The sequence below is a fragment of the Pantherophis guttatus genome, chromosome 1 (genome assembly GCF_059756535.1).
Source record: "Pantherophis guttatus breed Tessera chromosome 1, ASM5975653v1, whole genome shotgun sequence".
Classification (NCBI taxonomy): Eukaryota; Metazoa; Chordata; class Lepidosauria; order Squamata; family Colubridae; genus Pantherophis; species Pantherophis guttatus.
In genome coordinates, this window is record NC_142063.1 from 195045345 (window position 1) to 195061869 (window position 16525).

The 16525-nt window shown below is 37.4% G+C and overlaps 1 protein-coding gene across 2 annotated transcripts; it reads right to left on the reverse strand.

Annotated features, from left to right (window-relative positions):
• Positions 1–2668: 2668 nt before the first annotated feature.
• Positions 2669–16525, reverse strand: DNAAF10 (dynein axonemal assembly factor 10). Of its 2 annotated transcripts, none has more exons than XR_015731251.1 (8): positions 16211–16525; positions 12868–12968; positions 11106–11236; positions 7345–7446; positions 6470–6585; positions 5606–5740; positions 3939–5062; positions 2669–3408 (listed from the first exon to the last, which is right to left on the reverse strand). XR_015731251.1 is itself a non-coding variant. In XM_034432431.3 (8 exons), the coding sequence occupies exons 1-8, from the start codon at positions 16400–16402 to the stop codon at positions 3201–3203; spliced, it is 1083 nt and encodes a 360-aa protein (XP_034288322.1). In that variant the 5' UTR covers positions 16403–16525; the 3' UTR covers positions 2669–3200. The 2 variants fall into 2 exon arrangements, 1 of the variants encoding a protein (XP_034288322.1); XM_034432431.3 differs by having other exon boundaries at positions 3939–4036.

A 16525-nucleotide genomic window follows, 5' to 3' on the forward strand; every position in this document is an offset into this window, starting at 1 on the left:
TAGAAATAGTCTTAATCAAGTAGAAGTGCAGCTACGAAACATCAGCTTTTCTAACCTTTCCCTCAGTAGCTGCAATTTGCTGAGACAATAATTTTCATCATGTACAGTATATTATAGAATGGTAGCTATCCATGATCCTGATTGCTGCTCATTTGAATCTTCTGGTTTCCTTTGGATATGTTTAATTCAGCCTGCCTTTCTTTCCCTTTGAGGTAGATGCAAGCCCAGGCTCCCAAAATAATTATTGCTTTGCCAGCCTTCACGTTAACTAATCTGATGGGGATGCTGCTAACCAATCTTGGGTCTGATTTGTGATCTCTGCATATATAGTTACAGCCACTTCATTAAACTGGATCACAGACTTCTCCCACCACTGTGTTGTGGCCCCGCCCTCTGAGCCTGTCCCATCGGAGGAAGAAAGCTCCGAGCATGAGGAAGAGGAGTCAGCCAGGCCTCCCTCTCCAGGCCCCTCCCCTCTGGCACTGTCTCAGGTGCCAGCCGAGGGAGAGGAGATTAGCAGGGAGACAGGTGGCTCGGATGAGAGTGAGGGAGAGACATAATTCCTGGATGCACGCCTCCGAAGGCGTGATAAACGATTGCAGCAGCTCAGGAGGCGTGCTAGGGATTAGAACTGAGTCACTGGACCACACCCCAGAGACTATATAATAGAGGGTGGTGGCCAGCGATCCCTGTGACGAACAAAAGTAAACCTTGGATAGTCACTAAAGCCTCGTCCGGAAACTGCTGAGAGGAATATTATTCTGATTGGACTTTTGTACGCTAAGTATCTTATCTTTCTGTTTTGTGGAAATAAACGCACTTGGCAGACGGTGTGTAAATCGCTGCCAAGTTGGAGATAAAGACCTGGGTGTGTGCCAAAGTGTTTCCTTAACCCTCGGCTGGCTGTGTTTGTGTGTGTGTGTGTGGACGGGGACAGATCACACTGGGCCCTTGCCTTTCACTCCAACCTTCCTATGCCTCACTAGCTCAACCTCTTTAATTGAAGTCTACTTGGTTGCATCTGCAGAAGCATTTCTTATCCTTGTTCCTTTACATACAGATGTAAATTTTAGGGTGTTAAATTTCTGACTTGTTTACTGTAGTCTGGTCAATAAGTATGAACAAAAGACCCAAAAGAAACCATCCTCATATTCTAGAGCCGTGATGGCAAACCTATGGCACGCGTGCCACAGGTGGCACGCGGAGCCATATCTGTGGGCACGTGAGTGTTGCCCTAGCTCAGCTCCAGCGCGCATGTGCGCATCGGCCAGCTGATTTTTGGGCCTTCCGGGCCCACTGGAAGTCGGGAAATGGGCCATTTCCAGTCTCCGGAGGGCCTCGGGGGGGAAGGTGTTTTCACCCTCCCCAGGCTCCAAGGAAGCCTCTGGAGTCTGGGGAGGGCGAAAAACGGGCCTACCGGGCCCACCATTAAACTTTTTGCCGTCATGTGCCAAAAGCGGGGGTAGCGCAGGGGGGGTTGCGTGCACATGCATGGGGATGCGGGGTGTGGGGGGGCATTAAATTATGGGTGTGGGCACACGCACACACAACCGCCCTATGCTCCCCATGCTTTTGGCACGCGATGGCAAAAAGGTTAGCCATCACTGTTCTAGAGACTATGGGAGAGCTCATGAATCTCATGAATTCCTGTTGCTATTCAAGGTTAAATAGCTACACAGTCTGGACGTATGAACTGAAAGGAAAATAATTTGTAATTCATTATTTCTGTTAGATTGCCAATAAGGAATCAAACCGCATTGTGATGAATATACATCGGAACATTCTAGATCCCATTTTTCCACCCTTGACTTTCTATTTGATAATACAAGAAATACCAGAGAGGAGGAAGACTACATTGCCATAAAACTTTAGTTAAATTAACTGCAGTTAAGCTTTCATTAACTGAAAAATCTCAGCTTTTTGGTAGCTCTTTGTACTGAAGAGCTACCAAAAGTTGAGATTTTTCATATTCTCATTTTCATATTCATCCCTTCCAGAAATGTGATCAAAGCAACTTGACTTCTAAATTTGTTTAAAATGTGGATTTTGTACCGAAGCAGACAAATGAAATCCTTTTGTACAAGGGGGAACTGCTATTTTTTTTCAGAACCCATTATAAATAAGTCTGCATTCAATCAATCTAATGAATCACCATGACTTGGTCAGCACAATAAATTATTTAATAAATTATTGTTGCTGTTGTTGGATTTAAAACTCTCTTTGAATCATAAACTAACCAAACTGTTTGCTAGTACATTAGATTAAAATGTGATTGGCTAATTGTATTCAGTGTCACTATATTCATGTAATGCTTATCCATGATTAATATAATCATAGCTCAATTAACCCAGTTAATTACATTTCACATAATGTGCTGATCATTTATCTATAGGGGCTATGATTTGTGGTTCAATTTGTCATGCAAACCATTATGTCATACAACCATAAAGCCATAATACAAGCCACTATGATAACAGTTTCTTAATAAACCCTTGGGAATCCTTAGAAATCCTATAGGTAGCTTCTCTGGCATACTTGTTTCAATGCTTGTCATACAAACCCTGTTTTATCTTGCTTGATTTTTCTGTAATATGCCCAATCTCCCACTAGAGGACAGGGTGACTATATTCTTGGCTGTTTCACATAATCTAAAATCATTATACTTAAATAATCCAAAAAATACAATTTTTATTTGACCCTTATATTTTAGCAATTATATAAATATATCAGGTAAATTACATCTATATATTTAAATGACATCAATCTGATTAACATCTATAATATCTCAATCACACATTTTAAGGACATTTATTTTTAAAGGCAGAATATTTACTGATCTGAACACATGTTAATGTTTAAACAGGTAGTCAATAACAAATCTAATCTATTAAAACAGCTGTTCAAATTTTAGTCAATGTAATCCAAAACATAGGGTATTTAAAGTACTCACGAATTCAAAATAATTAAAATAATTCATTTAAAGAAAATTGATTATACTGCAGTAATTCTACTATAAGCAGCTTGGATTTAAAAGTATCTGTAACAGTGAATAGGTCTTAATATGTTAAACTACAAGTGCATTTTCTAGAAATGTAAAATCCACAGTTGAAGAAAACTTTTTCACATCTTGTGTCTTCTCAATAAATTTCCAAGTTTGTTCAAGGACAGAGATGGAAAGTTTTTTACTATTAGAAATCCTGTCAAATTTTGTTCAATTTTGTGACTATGAGTACTCTCACAGTCTGGTCAAATGAGCTGCAGACACAGAGACCACGTTTGTCAGGACTCCAGTCAAGACTCGAAATTGGCTGAGTTGATAATGTCACATTCTGTAAAAGGCTAACTGAACCAGCTACTCCCATTTCTGTTCCTTCTGAATCCTTCTTAGAGCGTTGTGCAGGATACTCACTAAAATAGGGAAAATAAAATGAGTAAAACCACTTTTGAATACGTACAATGCAAATTGTTTTATTCTATCTTCCTATATTTTCTCCCAAAGCTTCATGATGACTTCCAAGTGACATTGCATTTTAACTTCTGAATAACTTTCTGACCATGTGTTAGATCAAAAGAACGAGATGTGCTCAAAGGAAAGGCCTGGAGCAGATCTTTCAGTGGTAACTTTCATCTCACTAATGTCTGCCTGCTTTTTCTTGTTTTGATTTTTTTAGAGGTGGGGGAGGCACTGGCACCATACTACTTTGTACTATTTTTATTCTCTGGGGAGTTTATATTATTTTAATCAATATTTTGATTTCTAACTTGTTGCTGTTAGAAACAGTACTGACTTTTTTTTGTCTTTTAATTACTTAATTGAATACTTCTACGATTTTGTTCTATTGTAAGTCTGTAAATATATAGTACTTCTAATGTAATGTTGTAAGAGGTACATTTGCATCACTCAAAAACATAACTTTGATGGAAACTAAAATACTTACTATTTCCAGAGATGAAGGTTTCCAGCTCCTCCACTTGTCACAAAGACATCTCTGTTCTGTGGTAAGTGCCGAACTTGCCACACAGTGGACTTATGAGCCTGACAACAAAATTATGTAACAAAATGAGAGAGAAAATAAAGATATTTCTTTTGTAATTTTCTATAACAGACTGAAATCAAGACTCAAGAAAATCAGTAAAGTAAGTGATTTTTGTTGTTGTTGTTGTTAGTTGCAAAGTCATGTCCGACCCATCGCGACCCCATGGACAACGTTCCTCCAGGCCTTCCTGTCCTCTACCATCCTCTGGAGTCCATTTAAGCTCACGCCGATTGCTTCAGTGACTCCATCCAGCCACCTCGTTCTCTGTCGTCCCATTTTTCTTTTGCCCTCAGTCTTTCCCAGCATTAGGCTCTTCTCCAATGAGTCCTTCCTTCTCAGGTAGCCAAACTATTTGAGTTTCATCTTCAGGATCTGGCCTTCTAAAGAGCAGTCAGGGTTGATCTCCTCTAGGACTGACCGGTTTGATCGCCTTGCAGTCCAAAGGACTCACAGGAGTCTTCTCCAGTACCATAGTTCAAAGGCCTCAATTCTTTGGCGCTCAGCCTTTCTTATGGTCCAACTTTCACATCCATACATTGCAACTGGGAAAACCATAGCCTTGACTATACGCACTTTTGTTGGCAGGGTGATGTCTCTGCTTTTTAATAAACTATCTAGATTTGCCATAGCTTTCTTCCCCAGGAGCAAGCGTCTTTTAATTTCTTGGCTACAGTCCCCATCTGCGTTGAAATATCTAAAAAGTTTTGTTCATGCCCCAGATTTAATGTGCAATAAAAATGAGCACACATTTATCTAATCACTAAGCAGCATGAGCCCTTGAGTTTAGAAGTTGTTCTAATTCTGGCAGTCACATGCCTGTACCTAATTCTGTAAAATGTAAGAGATTTTCCCCTATGTTTTCTGCTTGTTACAGAGAAGATGGAAGTTGAGGGAGTTTCATTTCATGCTTGGTGAAGGAGACAGACTTTATACTTCTTAAATTCTTTAATACAAAAAGGAGTGAAACAGTTACGGAGAGGCAGCCAGAGAATGCAAAGAAGAGGCTGATATCTTGTCTGGGCAAGCTGCGAAGAAAATGAAAGCATCAAAAGTCTCTCTTCCAATGCCCAAAGCCCAGGGTGAATAAGAAAACATTTTTCTCTCTACAGTTCTTCCAGCAAAACAAGACAACTCAGGATTCATCACAACCACAATTAATTGCTTAATAGCAGAGTTATCTAGCTCAATATGTAAATGCACATTTGACTCTTCTAGGTGGCTCATTCAGTTGTAGCACTCTGTCTGGGAGATATTCATCTTATTCAATGTACATTTTCCACAGAGAAGGCTAGATACAAATACAAACATAATCTCCTTTTTCTGGATTATATGTGCATCTTGAGATAAAGTGTTCTCCACATCTCAAAGGGCTTCTAACCTTATTAGCTAAAAGAATAATATTCCAATCCATTCTGAATTTAGCTTTGCATGAGACAAATATTTCAGGGATTAGTGCATGAGTGCTTTTGAACAACCTCCTCTACCTCCAGCCCTTCCTTCAATGGCATGTGGCAACAGAATACCTCCCACTATAAATTAGCAACCTCTTTTTAAACAAAATAATTTACCTTCTCTGAAACAGAAGCAAAACCTTTAGTTGGATGCTGAGTTCTCATATCAAAAACATGAAATTTTCCTTCAAGTGATGTAGCTACCAATTTGTTCATATTTATATCTTTCCTGTCAAATTCAACACTGCACACCTAGAAATTTAAAACAAGCAACCAATAAATTACAACTGAATAACACATTACAAGAAAGTACTGTAATGCAGATTATGCACCCCTGACATTCTATTAAGGATGCACAATCTAGACTAGGGGTGTCACACTCGATTTTATTGAGGACCACATCAGGGTTGTGTTTGACCTTGGAGGGCTAGGGTGGGTGTGGTCAGTGGGTGTGATCATTGTGGGTGTGGCCATGGTGGGCATTTGACACAGGCTCAAGATGCATTTTTTTTTACCTTTGCATTCAAAACAGCTATTCCAAACAAAGGCACAAATGTTCTCAACTCCATAATGTAGAGATTAAAGACATGTAGAGCCCCCATCTGCTATGGGGCTTGACTCTTTTGAATAGTAGCATAGCTGAATATGTGCATAATATTGTCAGGCCGTGGGAGCCCGTGGCCCATTTTTGGCTGCCAGACTGCTGTAGGAGGCCGTTGAGGCTAAAAATGCCCCCCCTCAACCCGTTTTCAGCTGCCAGAATGCTATAAACCAAAAACGGCCCACGTGTGCCCCCCCGCCCCGTGGCCCATTTTGGCCAGCAGAGGCACTGTGGGTCTGGCATAATGTTCCATTACAGATTGACCACACTCCTAGTCTAATAGTCAGGTAAAACAAACTGATTAACTAACAAACAAAAACTCTAAAATGTTACCCATCCCCAAAGAACTACAAAGATTTGTGAAGAAAAAAAAGTCTAACCCCATTCTTAATGTTGGTCTCCCATCGTAATGTCATATTCCTAAGGTCAAACAACTTGATGTCCCCGTTGTCATAACCAGCACATACAACCCGTTCTTCTTGATTATATGCATTGCCTAATTAAAATAAGATGACAGTATTCAGATAAAGAATCAACAATAACCAAACATTAATCTAACAATCCTGTATTTGTACACCAATTTTAAGGAAATATATTTCTAGTAAAAGTTTTGTAATGAGATAGAAAAATCATTTCATTTCAGAAAACAGCATTAAATCAAAAGAAGCAGCAATTGCAGAATTTATATGTTATTTTAAACAAGACATTAATGCACATATTTCTGCCTCTGAATAACAGGATTTGGCGTATTTAAACTGGCTGTTTGATTCACTGGCTGTTTGATACTGGAGAGGATTAAAGGTAATAGGTTGATGCCTGATTTCTAGAGGAATAATTTTATGGGCTGCATTTCAAACAAAATTTTCAACTTTCCTTAATAATTTGTATCTGCTTTGTGTCAGAGCATCTGAAAAAAGAAATATTGTGATATACTGTGGATGATTTGAAAATTATTCTGAAGAAATGCTTTGGGCCACGCACAAACACAGAGTTTATTGTTTCAATATAGCACAAATTCTGCATACAAATGTATGCATCTCAACACCGCTCAATAGTGTTCTCAGGTTTTGAAGCCTGAAAACAGACTGTTTTAATGAATATTAGAGAAATATTACATTTGTGTAAGAAAAGACTTTTTTCAATTTTTTTTTTAAAAAGTGCAAACAGCCATTCAGAGAACAAAGTAATGGGAAGCAAGATAAATCCCATGATCAATTTCTATATGGCATTAATGGATTAGAAAACTCAGACCTACCAAATGCAACTGTCCAGCAATCTCTTGTACTCTCTCCTTGTGCTGGTTCCATGTTGGCAACTGGAAAATCTTTTTGTCTTGGGTCCCAGACTTTCACTGTCCCTGCAACCATCAAATGAATTTGTATTTATTCTTCTACATCACACTTTCAGCTTGCATTATGCATATACATGCAGTTATCTGTCTGTGTGTAAAAAAGCCTGAGTTTAGTTCGGCACCTCACAAATAAATGCATATAGTTTTCAGTATAAAAGCAGATTGCCATTTTGCTTTCTACAACTTCTACTGTATACCTCTTCATTCTCAAAAAATTATCAATGACTGACAATATTACTAATAAAAGATAACATTTCAGTCAGTCTGATGTGCCAACATTATATTAGCATGATCATATCCATCCCCAAATGTGTTTCTGACGAGCCGTGTTTCTATAATTTCTTCTGACTGAAGAGAGGTCAGAGGTCCTCTCTTCTTCCTTCAGAGGTTTATGCCACCATGGAAACCAGAGCGTGATCTGACTATCACAAAGAACTAATGCAATGTTCCATCTTCCAATTACGTTTTAGCTGGTTAAAGACACAAATCAGATGTAATGTGAGGCTGCCTACATGAATTGAGCCTATCTTCACCTAGAACAAGTTCATAGTTATCCTGGTGGCCCTGAACCCCATCTTCCCTCCCCAGGAAGGGTAAATTGGTGCCCAAAAGCAAAATCTTTTACCTGGGGATCATATATGAAATTGAACTGGGCATATCTCTGAGTAAATATTTCCCTGCCTCACCCATATGGTTTTGATAATATACAGTATGTCATAACCTTCTTTGGGGATCTTTTTCAGCTCTACAGGCTAATCTATAGCTCTCGTATTTTCCAGAGTTTCCCCATTCAAGGATTAAATAGATCTGAATGTTTCTATTCCCAGACAAAGTCAGCCAAATACTACAGCTTACACATACTTTATAAATCAGTCTTAGACTTTCGTAACTGTCTTATTCTGTGTTCCTCTTTTTTCATTTCATACATCTAGCTATCAGTTTGTTCCAGCTCTCTAATGACTTATGTGAAATTCTGTTCGATGGAGACTCAAAATAGAACATACAGCATATGTAGATCTTATTGCAGAATCTTGTAACCATATCATATGGCAACTGAGGGCTTGAACATGGAAAAAGGCTGGCCTATCATGCTGTTACCAAGTTTATGCAAGTGAAAAATGTCTATGGAATGTCAGGCATAAACTGGAATGACCAGCAAATTTAATCTGTTTAGTTGGAGTTGTAAGATTGTTTTCTTTCAATCCTTCAGAATCTGTTGGATTAAAAATAAATTTGTAGCCTGTTATCATGGATATTCCCAAAAAAATTTGCTTCTTTAATAAATGTGATAATAGTGATAACTCAATTTCACAGGAAAAAAACTTTATAAGGTAAGGTCATACTTTTAAAATTCTCTAAATACAAGTATTCCTTGATTTACAACCATTAACAACAGTAGTGAAAAAAGGTGATTTATGTCCAGTCCTCAAACTTATGACTATTACAATGTTCCCACAGTTCCTTGATCAAAATTTGGGTGCTTGGCAACTGGCATATATTTACAACAATTGCAGGATCCCAGGGTCATGTGATCATCAATTACAACTTTCTCAGGTGCTTCCAGCAAGCAAAGTCAATGAAGGAAGCTGGATTAATTTAACAATTGTATGAGTCACTTAATGACCATAGCAAAAAAAGTCATAAAATTGGGCACAACTCATTTAACAACCACTGCTTCCATTGCTTAGCAATGGAAGTTCTGTTCCTAATTGTGATCGTACATCAAAGATTACCGACAGATCTAATCAGTTTTTGCCAATCCAATGGCCGGCTAACAAGCAGCATTACCATTCCCAAGAATCCCATTGGCTGTGGCTGGGAATAGTAGGAAATTAGTCCATCATATTTGGAGGTTGCAGAGTTTGAGAAAGCTGACCAAATTAACTTCCTTGCTCTAATGTTTGGATGCAAACCAGATCTATTATGTCATAGTTTCAATAAAGTGTGAACTGTTCAGAAAAATTTGTCTTTTCTTTAAACTATATGCAACTAATTTATTCATTAGCTGACATATGAAAACATGTATTATTATCTTACATTGAACCTCAGTGATCTTCTGCTTATAGCAATAGCTACACTGGTTTATTTCAAAGCTGTGTATCATTTTACAAAGCATGACATATACCCACACAGTAGCTTTTTACAAAAGATGAAAAAATAAACTAAGGTTCAAAAGCCTTTTCAAAATAGCATGCAGAATTCTGAATAAGGACTGTTGCTTTTGCCTCCCACCAAGAGAGAGTAATTGCTGCTCTATCTAAGAAAAAAATCTACAGCAGTTATCAAATTAATTTGCTGAAGCTGCTGGCATACAACTAGACAAGTCAGGAACAAAATATCACCTTCTGCCATTTAGGGAAATTGCCAGGGAGAGGACAGTCAACATATGAACACAGATTCTCATTCTTCTGTCTTCTTTTTACATGTTCTCTTCTATCCATATTTATTTATTAGATTTATATTTCATCTTTACTCCAAGAACTCAAGATTGTTTGTCTCTCTTCTTTTTATAACTCTGTATCAATCTTGTTTTTCCTCTACTGAGAGGGTTGGTCTCCTTCTAACAGCTCTGAAGCTAAGCTAAGGAAAAACTAAGACCATACCATTGCTATTGAAGTCAGAATCAACCCATCCACCAATCCCAGGCCAGAGAAGAGCTGGGGGCAGACGTCATACCAAATGAGCCAGGACAATGGCCTACTCCCCAAGGCATGGATAGTTAATATAGTATAAGTGCCTAGGTTATAAACCATGTGTTTTTAACTCTGTTCAACCTTTCTAGGGGGGATTAGGCACAGTATAGAAGTGAAGGGGTATTTTTTATCTCATGCTGTTTTTTGTAACAATGAAATGCCTCTTAAAATGGTTTTTTTTTCACTTTTTTATCATCAATATCTGTACATGGAAAACCTTAATTCTGAAACAGATATATAAGTATCTTAGGATTTCTTATATCTTAATACCTATTTTTCTTAAACTGAAAAAGATATGAGGCCTCATGCAAAAAGAACAAACTAAGGCAACTTTTCAGTAAGCAGTTTTTTAAGAATTAAAAGCATTGAATATTTTAAGCATTCAATTATATGCAAGCTATTTCTGAATTCATAAAATGGACTTATATATACTACTTTTGCAAATGAAGTCTTTTAGGGATAGAAATAATTGTGTGGCAGCTTATTAGTAGGACCAAATACTTCTATGACATCTAATGGTTCATAGCTTGAGTCACATATAATAATCACCTCTTAAATGGGCGGTGAATTCCGTACAGTACATGTTATCTTAAAAACAAATTATATTATGTTCACAGGGGTTGCTCACTGAAGATTATATTGTTCAGCCAATGAACTATCATTTCCATGAGAAATCATATTTGATATTGAATGCAAACCAAATATATTACTCATTGAAACTGCCTGTTTATAGCATGTGAATGCAGATTTCCAGAACAATCTGTCAGATTTGACAGTCTGATGGAAAAAAAAACTATAAGGAATTCATCAATATGTATTTTCCATTCAATTTAAAACTAAGACAATCTTAAATTTGAAATCAAAGTTAATTCATAACATTGCAGATTTTTACAGATTTAAATTATCTGTATTCTATTCTAACCTTCTTCCCTTGTTCTCCCCTTTGAGGGCATTGCAAGAGGACGAACTTACCATCACGACTTCCTGTCACAATTTCTGGGGCTCCTTCACCAATTCCTAGACCACCAACTCCATCAATGCTATTTATGATTTCTTTATGCCCCTTCACAGAATATACTGGTATTTCTGGAGCTTCCAAATTCCTAAACAGCAGAAATGGAACTGTTACTTTGTGTTTGTTCATAAACATCTTCTTCATCTAGAGTTCATCTCTTGACGACTACATGGATACCACAGTTTTCTTGATGCCAATATGGAAGGAGTTTGTCATTCTCATCTTTTTGAAAGTTTTACAATTTCTGAATTTGACCTATTGCCCATGACACTTCTGGTAATCCATAAAATCTACTTAATACCCAACACAAGATCAGAAACATGTATTTATATATCTCAGTAAATCTACTTAAGAGATGTAACATTCAATACTCAAAATATAATTAGTATAGCTATGCATTAGAAAATAATTCTGGAGAAATGTTTCTGTCTTCCTGAGGTCACATTCCCTCTCTATTATTCATTAAAATAGTCGGGGGGGGGGGGGTTCAGAATTTTACATAAGCTCAGAGAAATGATACAACTCCTTTAAGGAATCAATTTATTAAGGTTAATATCATTCTTGAAGTAACCACATTTTTAAGAATCGTATAGAAACTTTCAAAAAGACAGATTGCTTTTACTGAGTAGTAGAGAAACATGTCTGCAAAAGATTCAAAGTGCTTCTGAACTATTTTATGTAAATCTAAAAACTAGGCTCATCTATTTATACATGGCACATCATCAAATTGATACTAGTGCCATTTATAAATTTTCTGATGAGAGAACCAATGGCAAGATAGTATCAGTTGCAGAATACAGTATACTCATTTGTCTTTACTACACAGAAAACTGAATACTAACATGAAGCTTTTTCTTCTTTAAAACATGACAGAAGTCAAAAGAAAATATGCATTATGATGTAAAATGGAAAGATACAAAATTATAATTTAGTTACAATGCAAAGTTTTAAAAAAATGTTTTTACAAACATTTATTATACATAGTTCTTCACATATGACCATAATGGAGCCTGGCCATTACAATCACGTTACAACGGTCATAAATCATAAATTGCCCATTATAATCACATGTTCTAACGGTCATAAATCAGTTTGGTCATGTCACCAACCAGCCATGCTATGGAGCACTCAAAGCAGTGGTGGGTTGCTCCCAGTTCAGTCCGGTTCTATAGAACTGGTAGTAAAACTGGTGGGAGGCTCCGCCCACCCACATCATCATGGGTGATCTGCGCATGCGCAGAAGCTTCTGTGCATGCGCAGAAGCGCGCACTCCCGCTGTGAACCAGTAGTAAAGGTAAGTGGAACCCACCCCTGACTCAAACTATGGACATATGATAGGGAGGAGCAAGAGGCAGCTGTCAGAACTTCAGAACCCGGTCATAGCCCCATTTTGCAGGTAGGTTGCATATTTGAATGATCGCTAAGTGATCAACCATAAATCAGGACTATCTGTACTGCATCACAGATTGGTCTGAAAATTAACCTGGTCTTTAAAATATATTTTATAATTGAGGCTGGAAGATTCAGAAAAAGAAAACCATAAAAGATAATAAATTAATTCAGTCTTCTTCAAAGTAAATGTTTTATTGCTATCTAAAAAGTTTTAACACTTCTAAATTAAGCATATTTAAGACCATGAACAATACTGATTTTACAATGACTTTAAGTTGTCCTATAAAAGGCCATATCTTTAAAATATGCAAAAAGAATATTTCTTACCATATATTTAAATTTCCACCAAAATCTCCAGTAGCTAAGTATCTTTGTTGCAAAGAAGCAGCCCCAAAGGTTGCACATTTAATAGGTCGTGATTTTTCAATCTGAAAGTAGAGATAAATGTTTACATTGAATGATTGTTATTTTCAATTTATGTCTTGTTCTACCTGTTAGATAATATTAGAGTCAAACACCGACTAAACACAATTTTTTAAGTTTCATTAGGGTTCAAATGAATGAACAAGTTTGACTTTATTAGATTTTGGAATATAAAGACTGCAATTCTATACATGCTTTTTGGGGAAGAATTCCAAATACGTCAAAGGTGCTTATCATTGCAAAGGCATAAAGACTGCCTCTCCTATACACTTTCTCCTTTATTTTCTCCAATTTATTTTGAATGTATCTACAAATTGTTAGCCTTGTTCTATCTGGATGCATAATCTAAACGCATAATCTAAATAGACATGAAGTAGAAAAATCAGAAGCTGCCATCCAAGTTCCCATAGTTGAAAAAATAAACAGGATACATTTCAAATTTAATTTCTTGAGAAACAGAGTATACTGCTTGCTTTTACAGATTACTAAATCTCTTAAATTTGTAAAAAAAAAAAGGTGTAAATCACACCTTTTAATGTGAAGTCATTTCTTAATTGCAATTCGTATCTCAAGTTTCTAAATATAGGTAAGTCTTCAACTTACAACTAATTATTTAGTGACTTCCAACGACTTTTCATACTTACGACCGTTGCAGCATCCCTATGGTCATGTGATCAAAATTTGGATACTTGGCAACTGGCATGTATTTATAATGGATTGCAATGTATCAGGGTCATGAGATCACATTTTGCAACTTTGACAAAGTCAATGGGGAAGCCAGATTCATTTAACAACCATGTTACTAACTTAACAACTGCAATGGTTCACTTAATAATTGGGGCAAGAAAGGTTGTAAAACTTAGCAATGGAAATTTTGGGCTTGTGCTAGTAAATCGAGAACTACCTGTACATCCCTTACAAATCATACATGTGTTTAACAGGACTAATCTATGTGAATTTATACACAGAAAGATACCATTAAATTCTGAATGACCAACATTCAAGTTTGCCAGAGCCATAAAATCCAATTTCTTTACAGAAATCAAGTTAAGATGCTATTCTTTGCTATAACTTGAGACAAGATGAACTGCTTCTGTAAAAACATGCAATTATGTACTCTGTTGCTTGTCTTTACAATTCCACTTCATATGGGCAACTTCATCTATTTCTATTTTCCCCAACCTTACATTTATTATGTTTTTGTAGATTTTTTTTAAAAAAGAGTCCACAAAAATATAGATCCCTGTCCCCACATTTCCTATAAGATATATACTAATATACTGTGCTTTTCCACATACTTTTCTTCACAGCCAGTATATTTTGCACGCACTTCAGTTGCAAACAGAACTTTGCATTAAAATACTAATGTACTTGATTTAGCCCATCCAGCTAGTTTAGGGAAAGGATGTAGATCTTCTGAAGAACACTTCATTTCAAAGTAGAGATACCCCATTTCAACTCTCTGCCAACAATTCATCAATGCCACTCATGCTGATCCATTCATATTTAAAAAAAACTCTTATAGATTAAATAGGCTTCTTTTTGGAAAGTAATACTAAAACCTAATTTCATTTTCCCTGAAGTAGCAAAAAACGAAGTGTTGCCAGTGTGAGGATTTAATTATCGTATTTTGTAGTCTACAAAGTCAATCTGTACTATAGAAAAGGGTTTTATTTCTCAAGGCTTTTTAAGACCAATGGGTGGTGCATCGCTTGCACTGCTATGGCTACAGTAATTAACTGCACTGTGTTCAGTAAAGTGTTATGTATACAAGAACAGTTAATGCCTATTTCCATGGTGAGCACTGTGGCATTCTTTATTACTCATTTCTTAACATGTGTGACTCTTGAATATACTGCTTTGCCAAATACTGGGTGCTGACATAGCTAAAAGATACTAATGCCAATACAGATAGTCCTTGTGGACTTATGGCCAAAATTGACCCCAAAACTTATGTTGCTAAGCAAGAGAGTTGTTAAGTGAGTTTTCCTGCATTTTACCATCTTTCCTGCCACAGTTGTTAAGTGAATCTGTTGTTCAATCTGCTGTTAAATTAGTTAATATGGTTGTTAAATGAATCTGGATTCCCCTTGAATTTGTCAGGTCGCAAAAGGGGATCACATGACATGACATCACATGCAACTGTCATAACTATGAACCAGTTGCCAAGCATACGAATTTTGAACACATGACCATGGGGATGCTGCAATGGTCATAAGTATGGAAAACGGTCACTTTTTCAATTTTTCATTATAACTTTGAACGGTCACTAAATTAATGCTTTTAAGTTGAGAACTTATCTATATATATTTCTTCACTATTTATTCTAAGGGGCTGTTGTATGTATTCTGTTAATTGGAATTGAGCCTTCCAGTATTAAAAGGTTAATACTGAAATGATCAATAATCTTTAAGCCATTTTCCTATTCTTCCTTGTGCATGCATTTGCATCATGCTTCTGACTCTGTACAAATGCTACATTGCAATTAAATGCTAGTGGAGGCAAACTCCAGGCATCCTACTTGTAAGAAAATGAATGTGGGTGCACCCAACATAGGGCAATCTTTACTCAGTACACAAAGAGTGATAGAAATAAACATATGTAATTCACACAAGACCTCAATCCCAAAATACCTCATTTGGTAAATGGTAAAACCTCATTAAAAAGACTCTGTATCAGTATCAGACACTTACAAAAAAAAATAGACACATTTAGATACTATTTAAGAGACAACAAAAAAGGAAACAAAAAGACCAGAATGCATTCATATGCAGGGATTAACACTTGGCAAATAATAAAGCAAAAATAAATTCTTATATAGGAACTACCAGAGAAAACCACATCCCACCAACTCTAACAGGGCATGCTATTGTACATAAAGAGGGAGCAAACCCCACACTCACTAGCTCTGATGTTGTTACCTAGTTGGGTAATGAAACGCCTGCCTGCAAACAATCAAGCCCAGAGAGCAGAAGAACTTGGTAGTTCAACCCTGAGCTACACATATCTTCTTCTATTGGAACTAATATATCAGCCCTCGATCTTAGCCGGAGAAAAATAAAAAACTAAGGGAATCCACGGTTGAGCTTCCACTTAAGCCCAGGAAAGTATTCCGAGGCCCGGGCAAAGAAGCAAAATTAACACCGTGGTTGGCAAGTATAAGGTGCTGGGAGCGAGGCTGGTATTCATGGGCTTCTTGCTGCTCCTGTGAGAGAACCGAGGCTGCTGCCTTTGTTCTCTTCCTTACTTCGCGGAGGAGGATGAGGCGGCCGCCTTGCAGCTCGTAGAGCTGAATGACGCCGGTGCCGCGCGGGAAATTGCCCAAGCAAAGGAGGCGAGCGCTGCAGGGCACCCATTTGCAATCGAAGACAGTGTAATTCAAGCTGTGTTGTGTATGAGCGATGATCTGCGGCTTCTCCAGCAAGCCTCCCGCCGACATGACGGCAAGAACCCGCCCCTGAGCCCAACGGCACCGGACGGGGCCAGAATCCTCGCCACCACCTTCCTTTCCCCCCACCCCCTCCCGTCACCACCACGCTTCAGCGCCTCTGCGCATGCGTAG

Coding starts and splice junctions, on each gene's coding strand:
- DNAAF10 (XM_034432431.3), bottom strand. CDS start 16,402: ATGTCGGCGGGAGGCTTGCTGGAGAAGCCGCAGATCATCGCTCATACA. Junction 12,969..16,210: donor GCCTCATCCTCCTCCGCGAA/GTAAGGAAGAGA, acceptor CTCTACTTTCAG/ATTGAAAAATCACGACCTAT. Junction 3,409..3,938: donor AACCTTCATCTCTGGAAATA/GTAAGTATTTTA, acceptor TCCCTATTTTAG/TGAGTATCCTGCACAACGCT.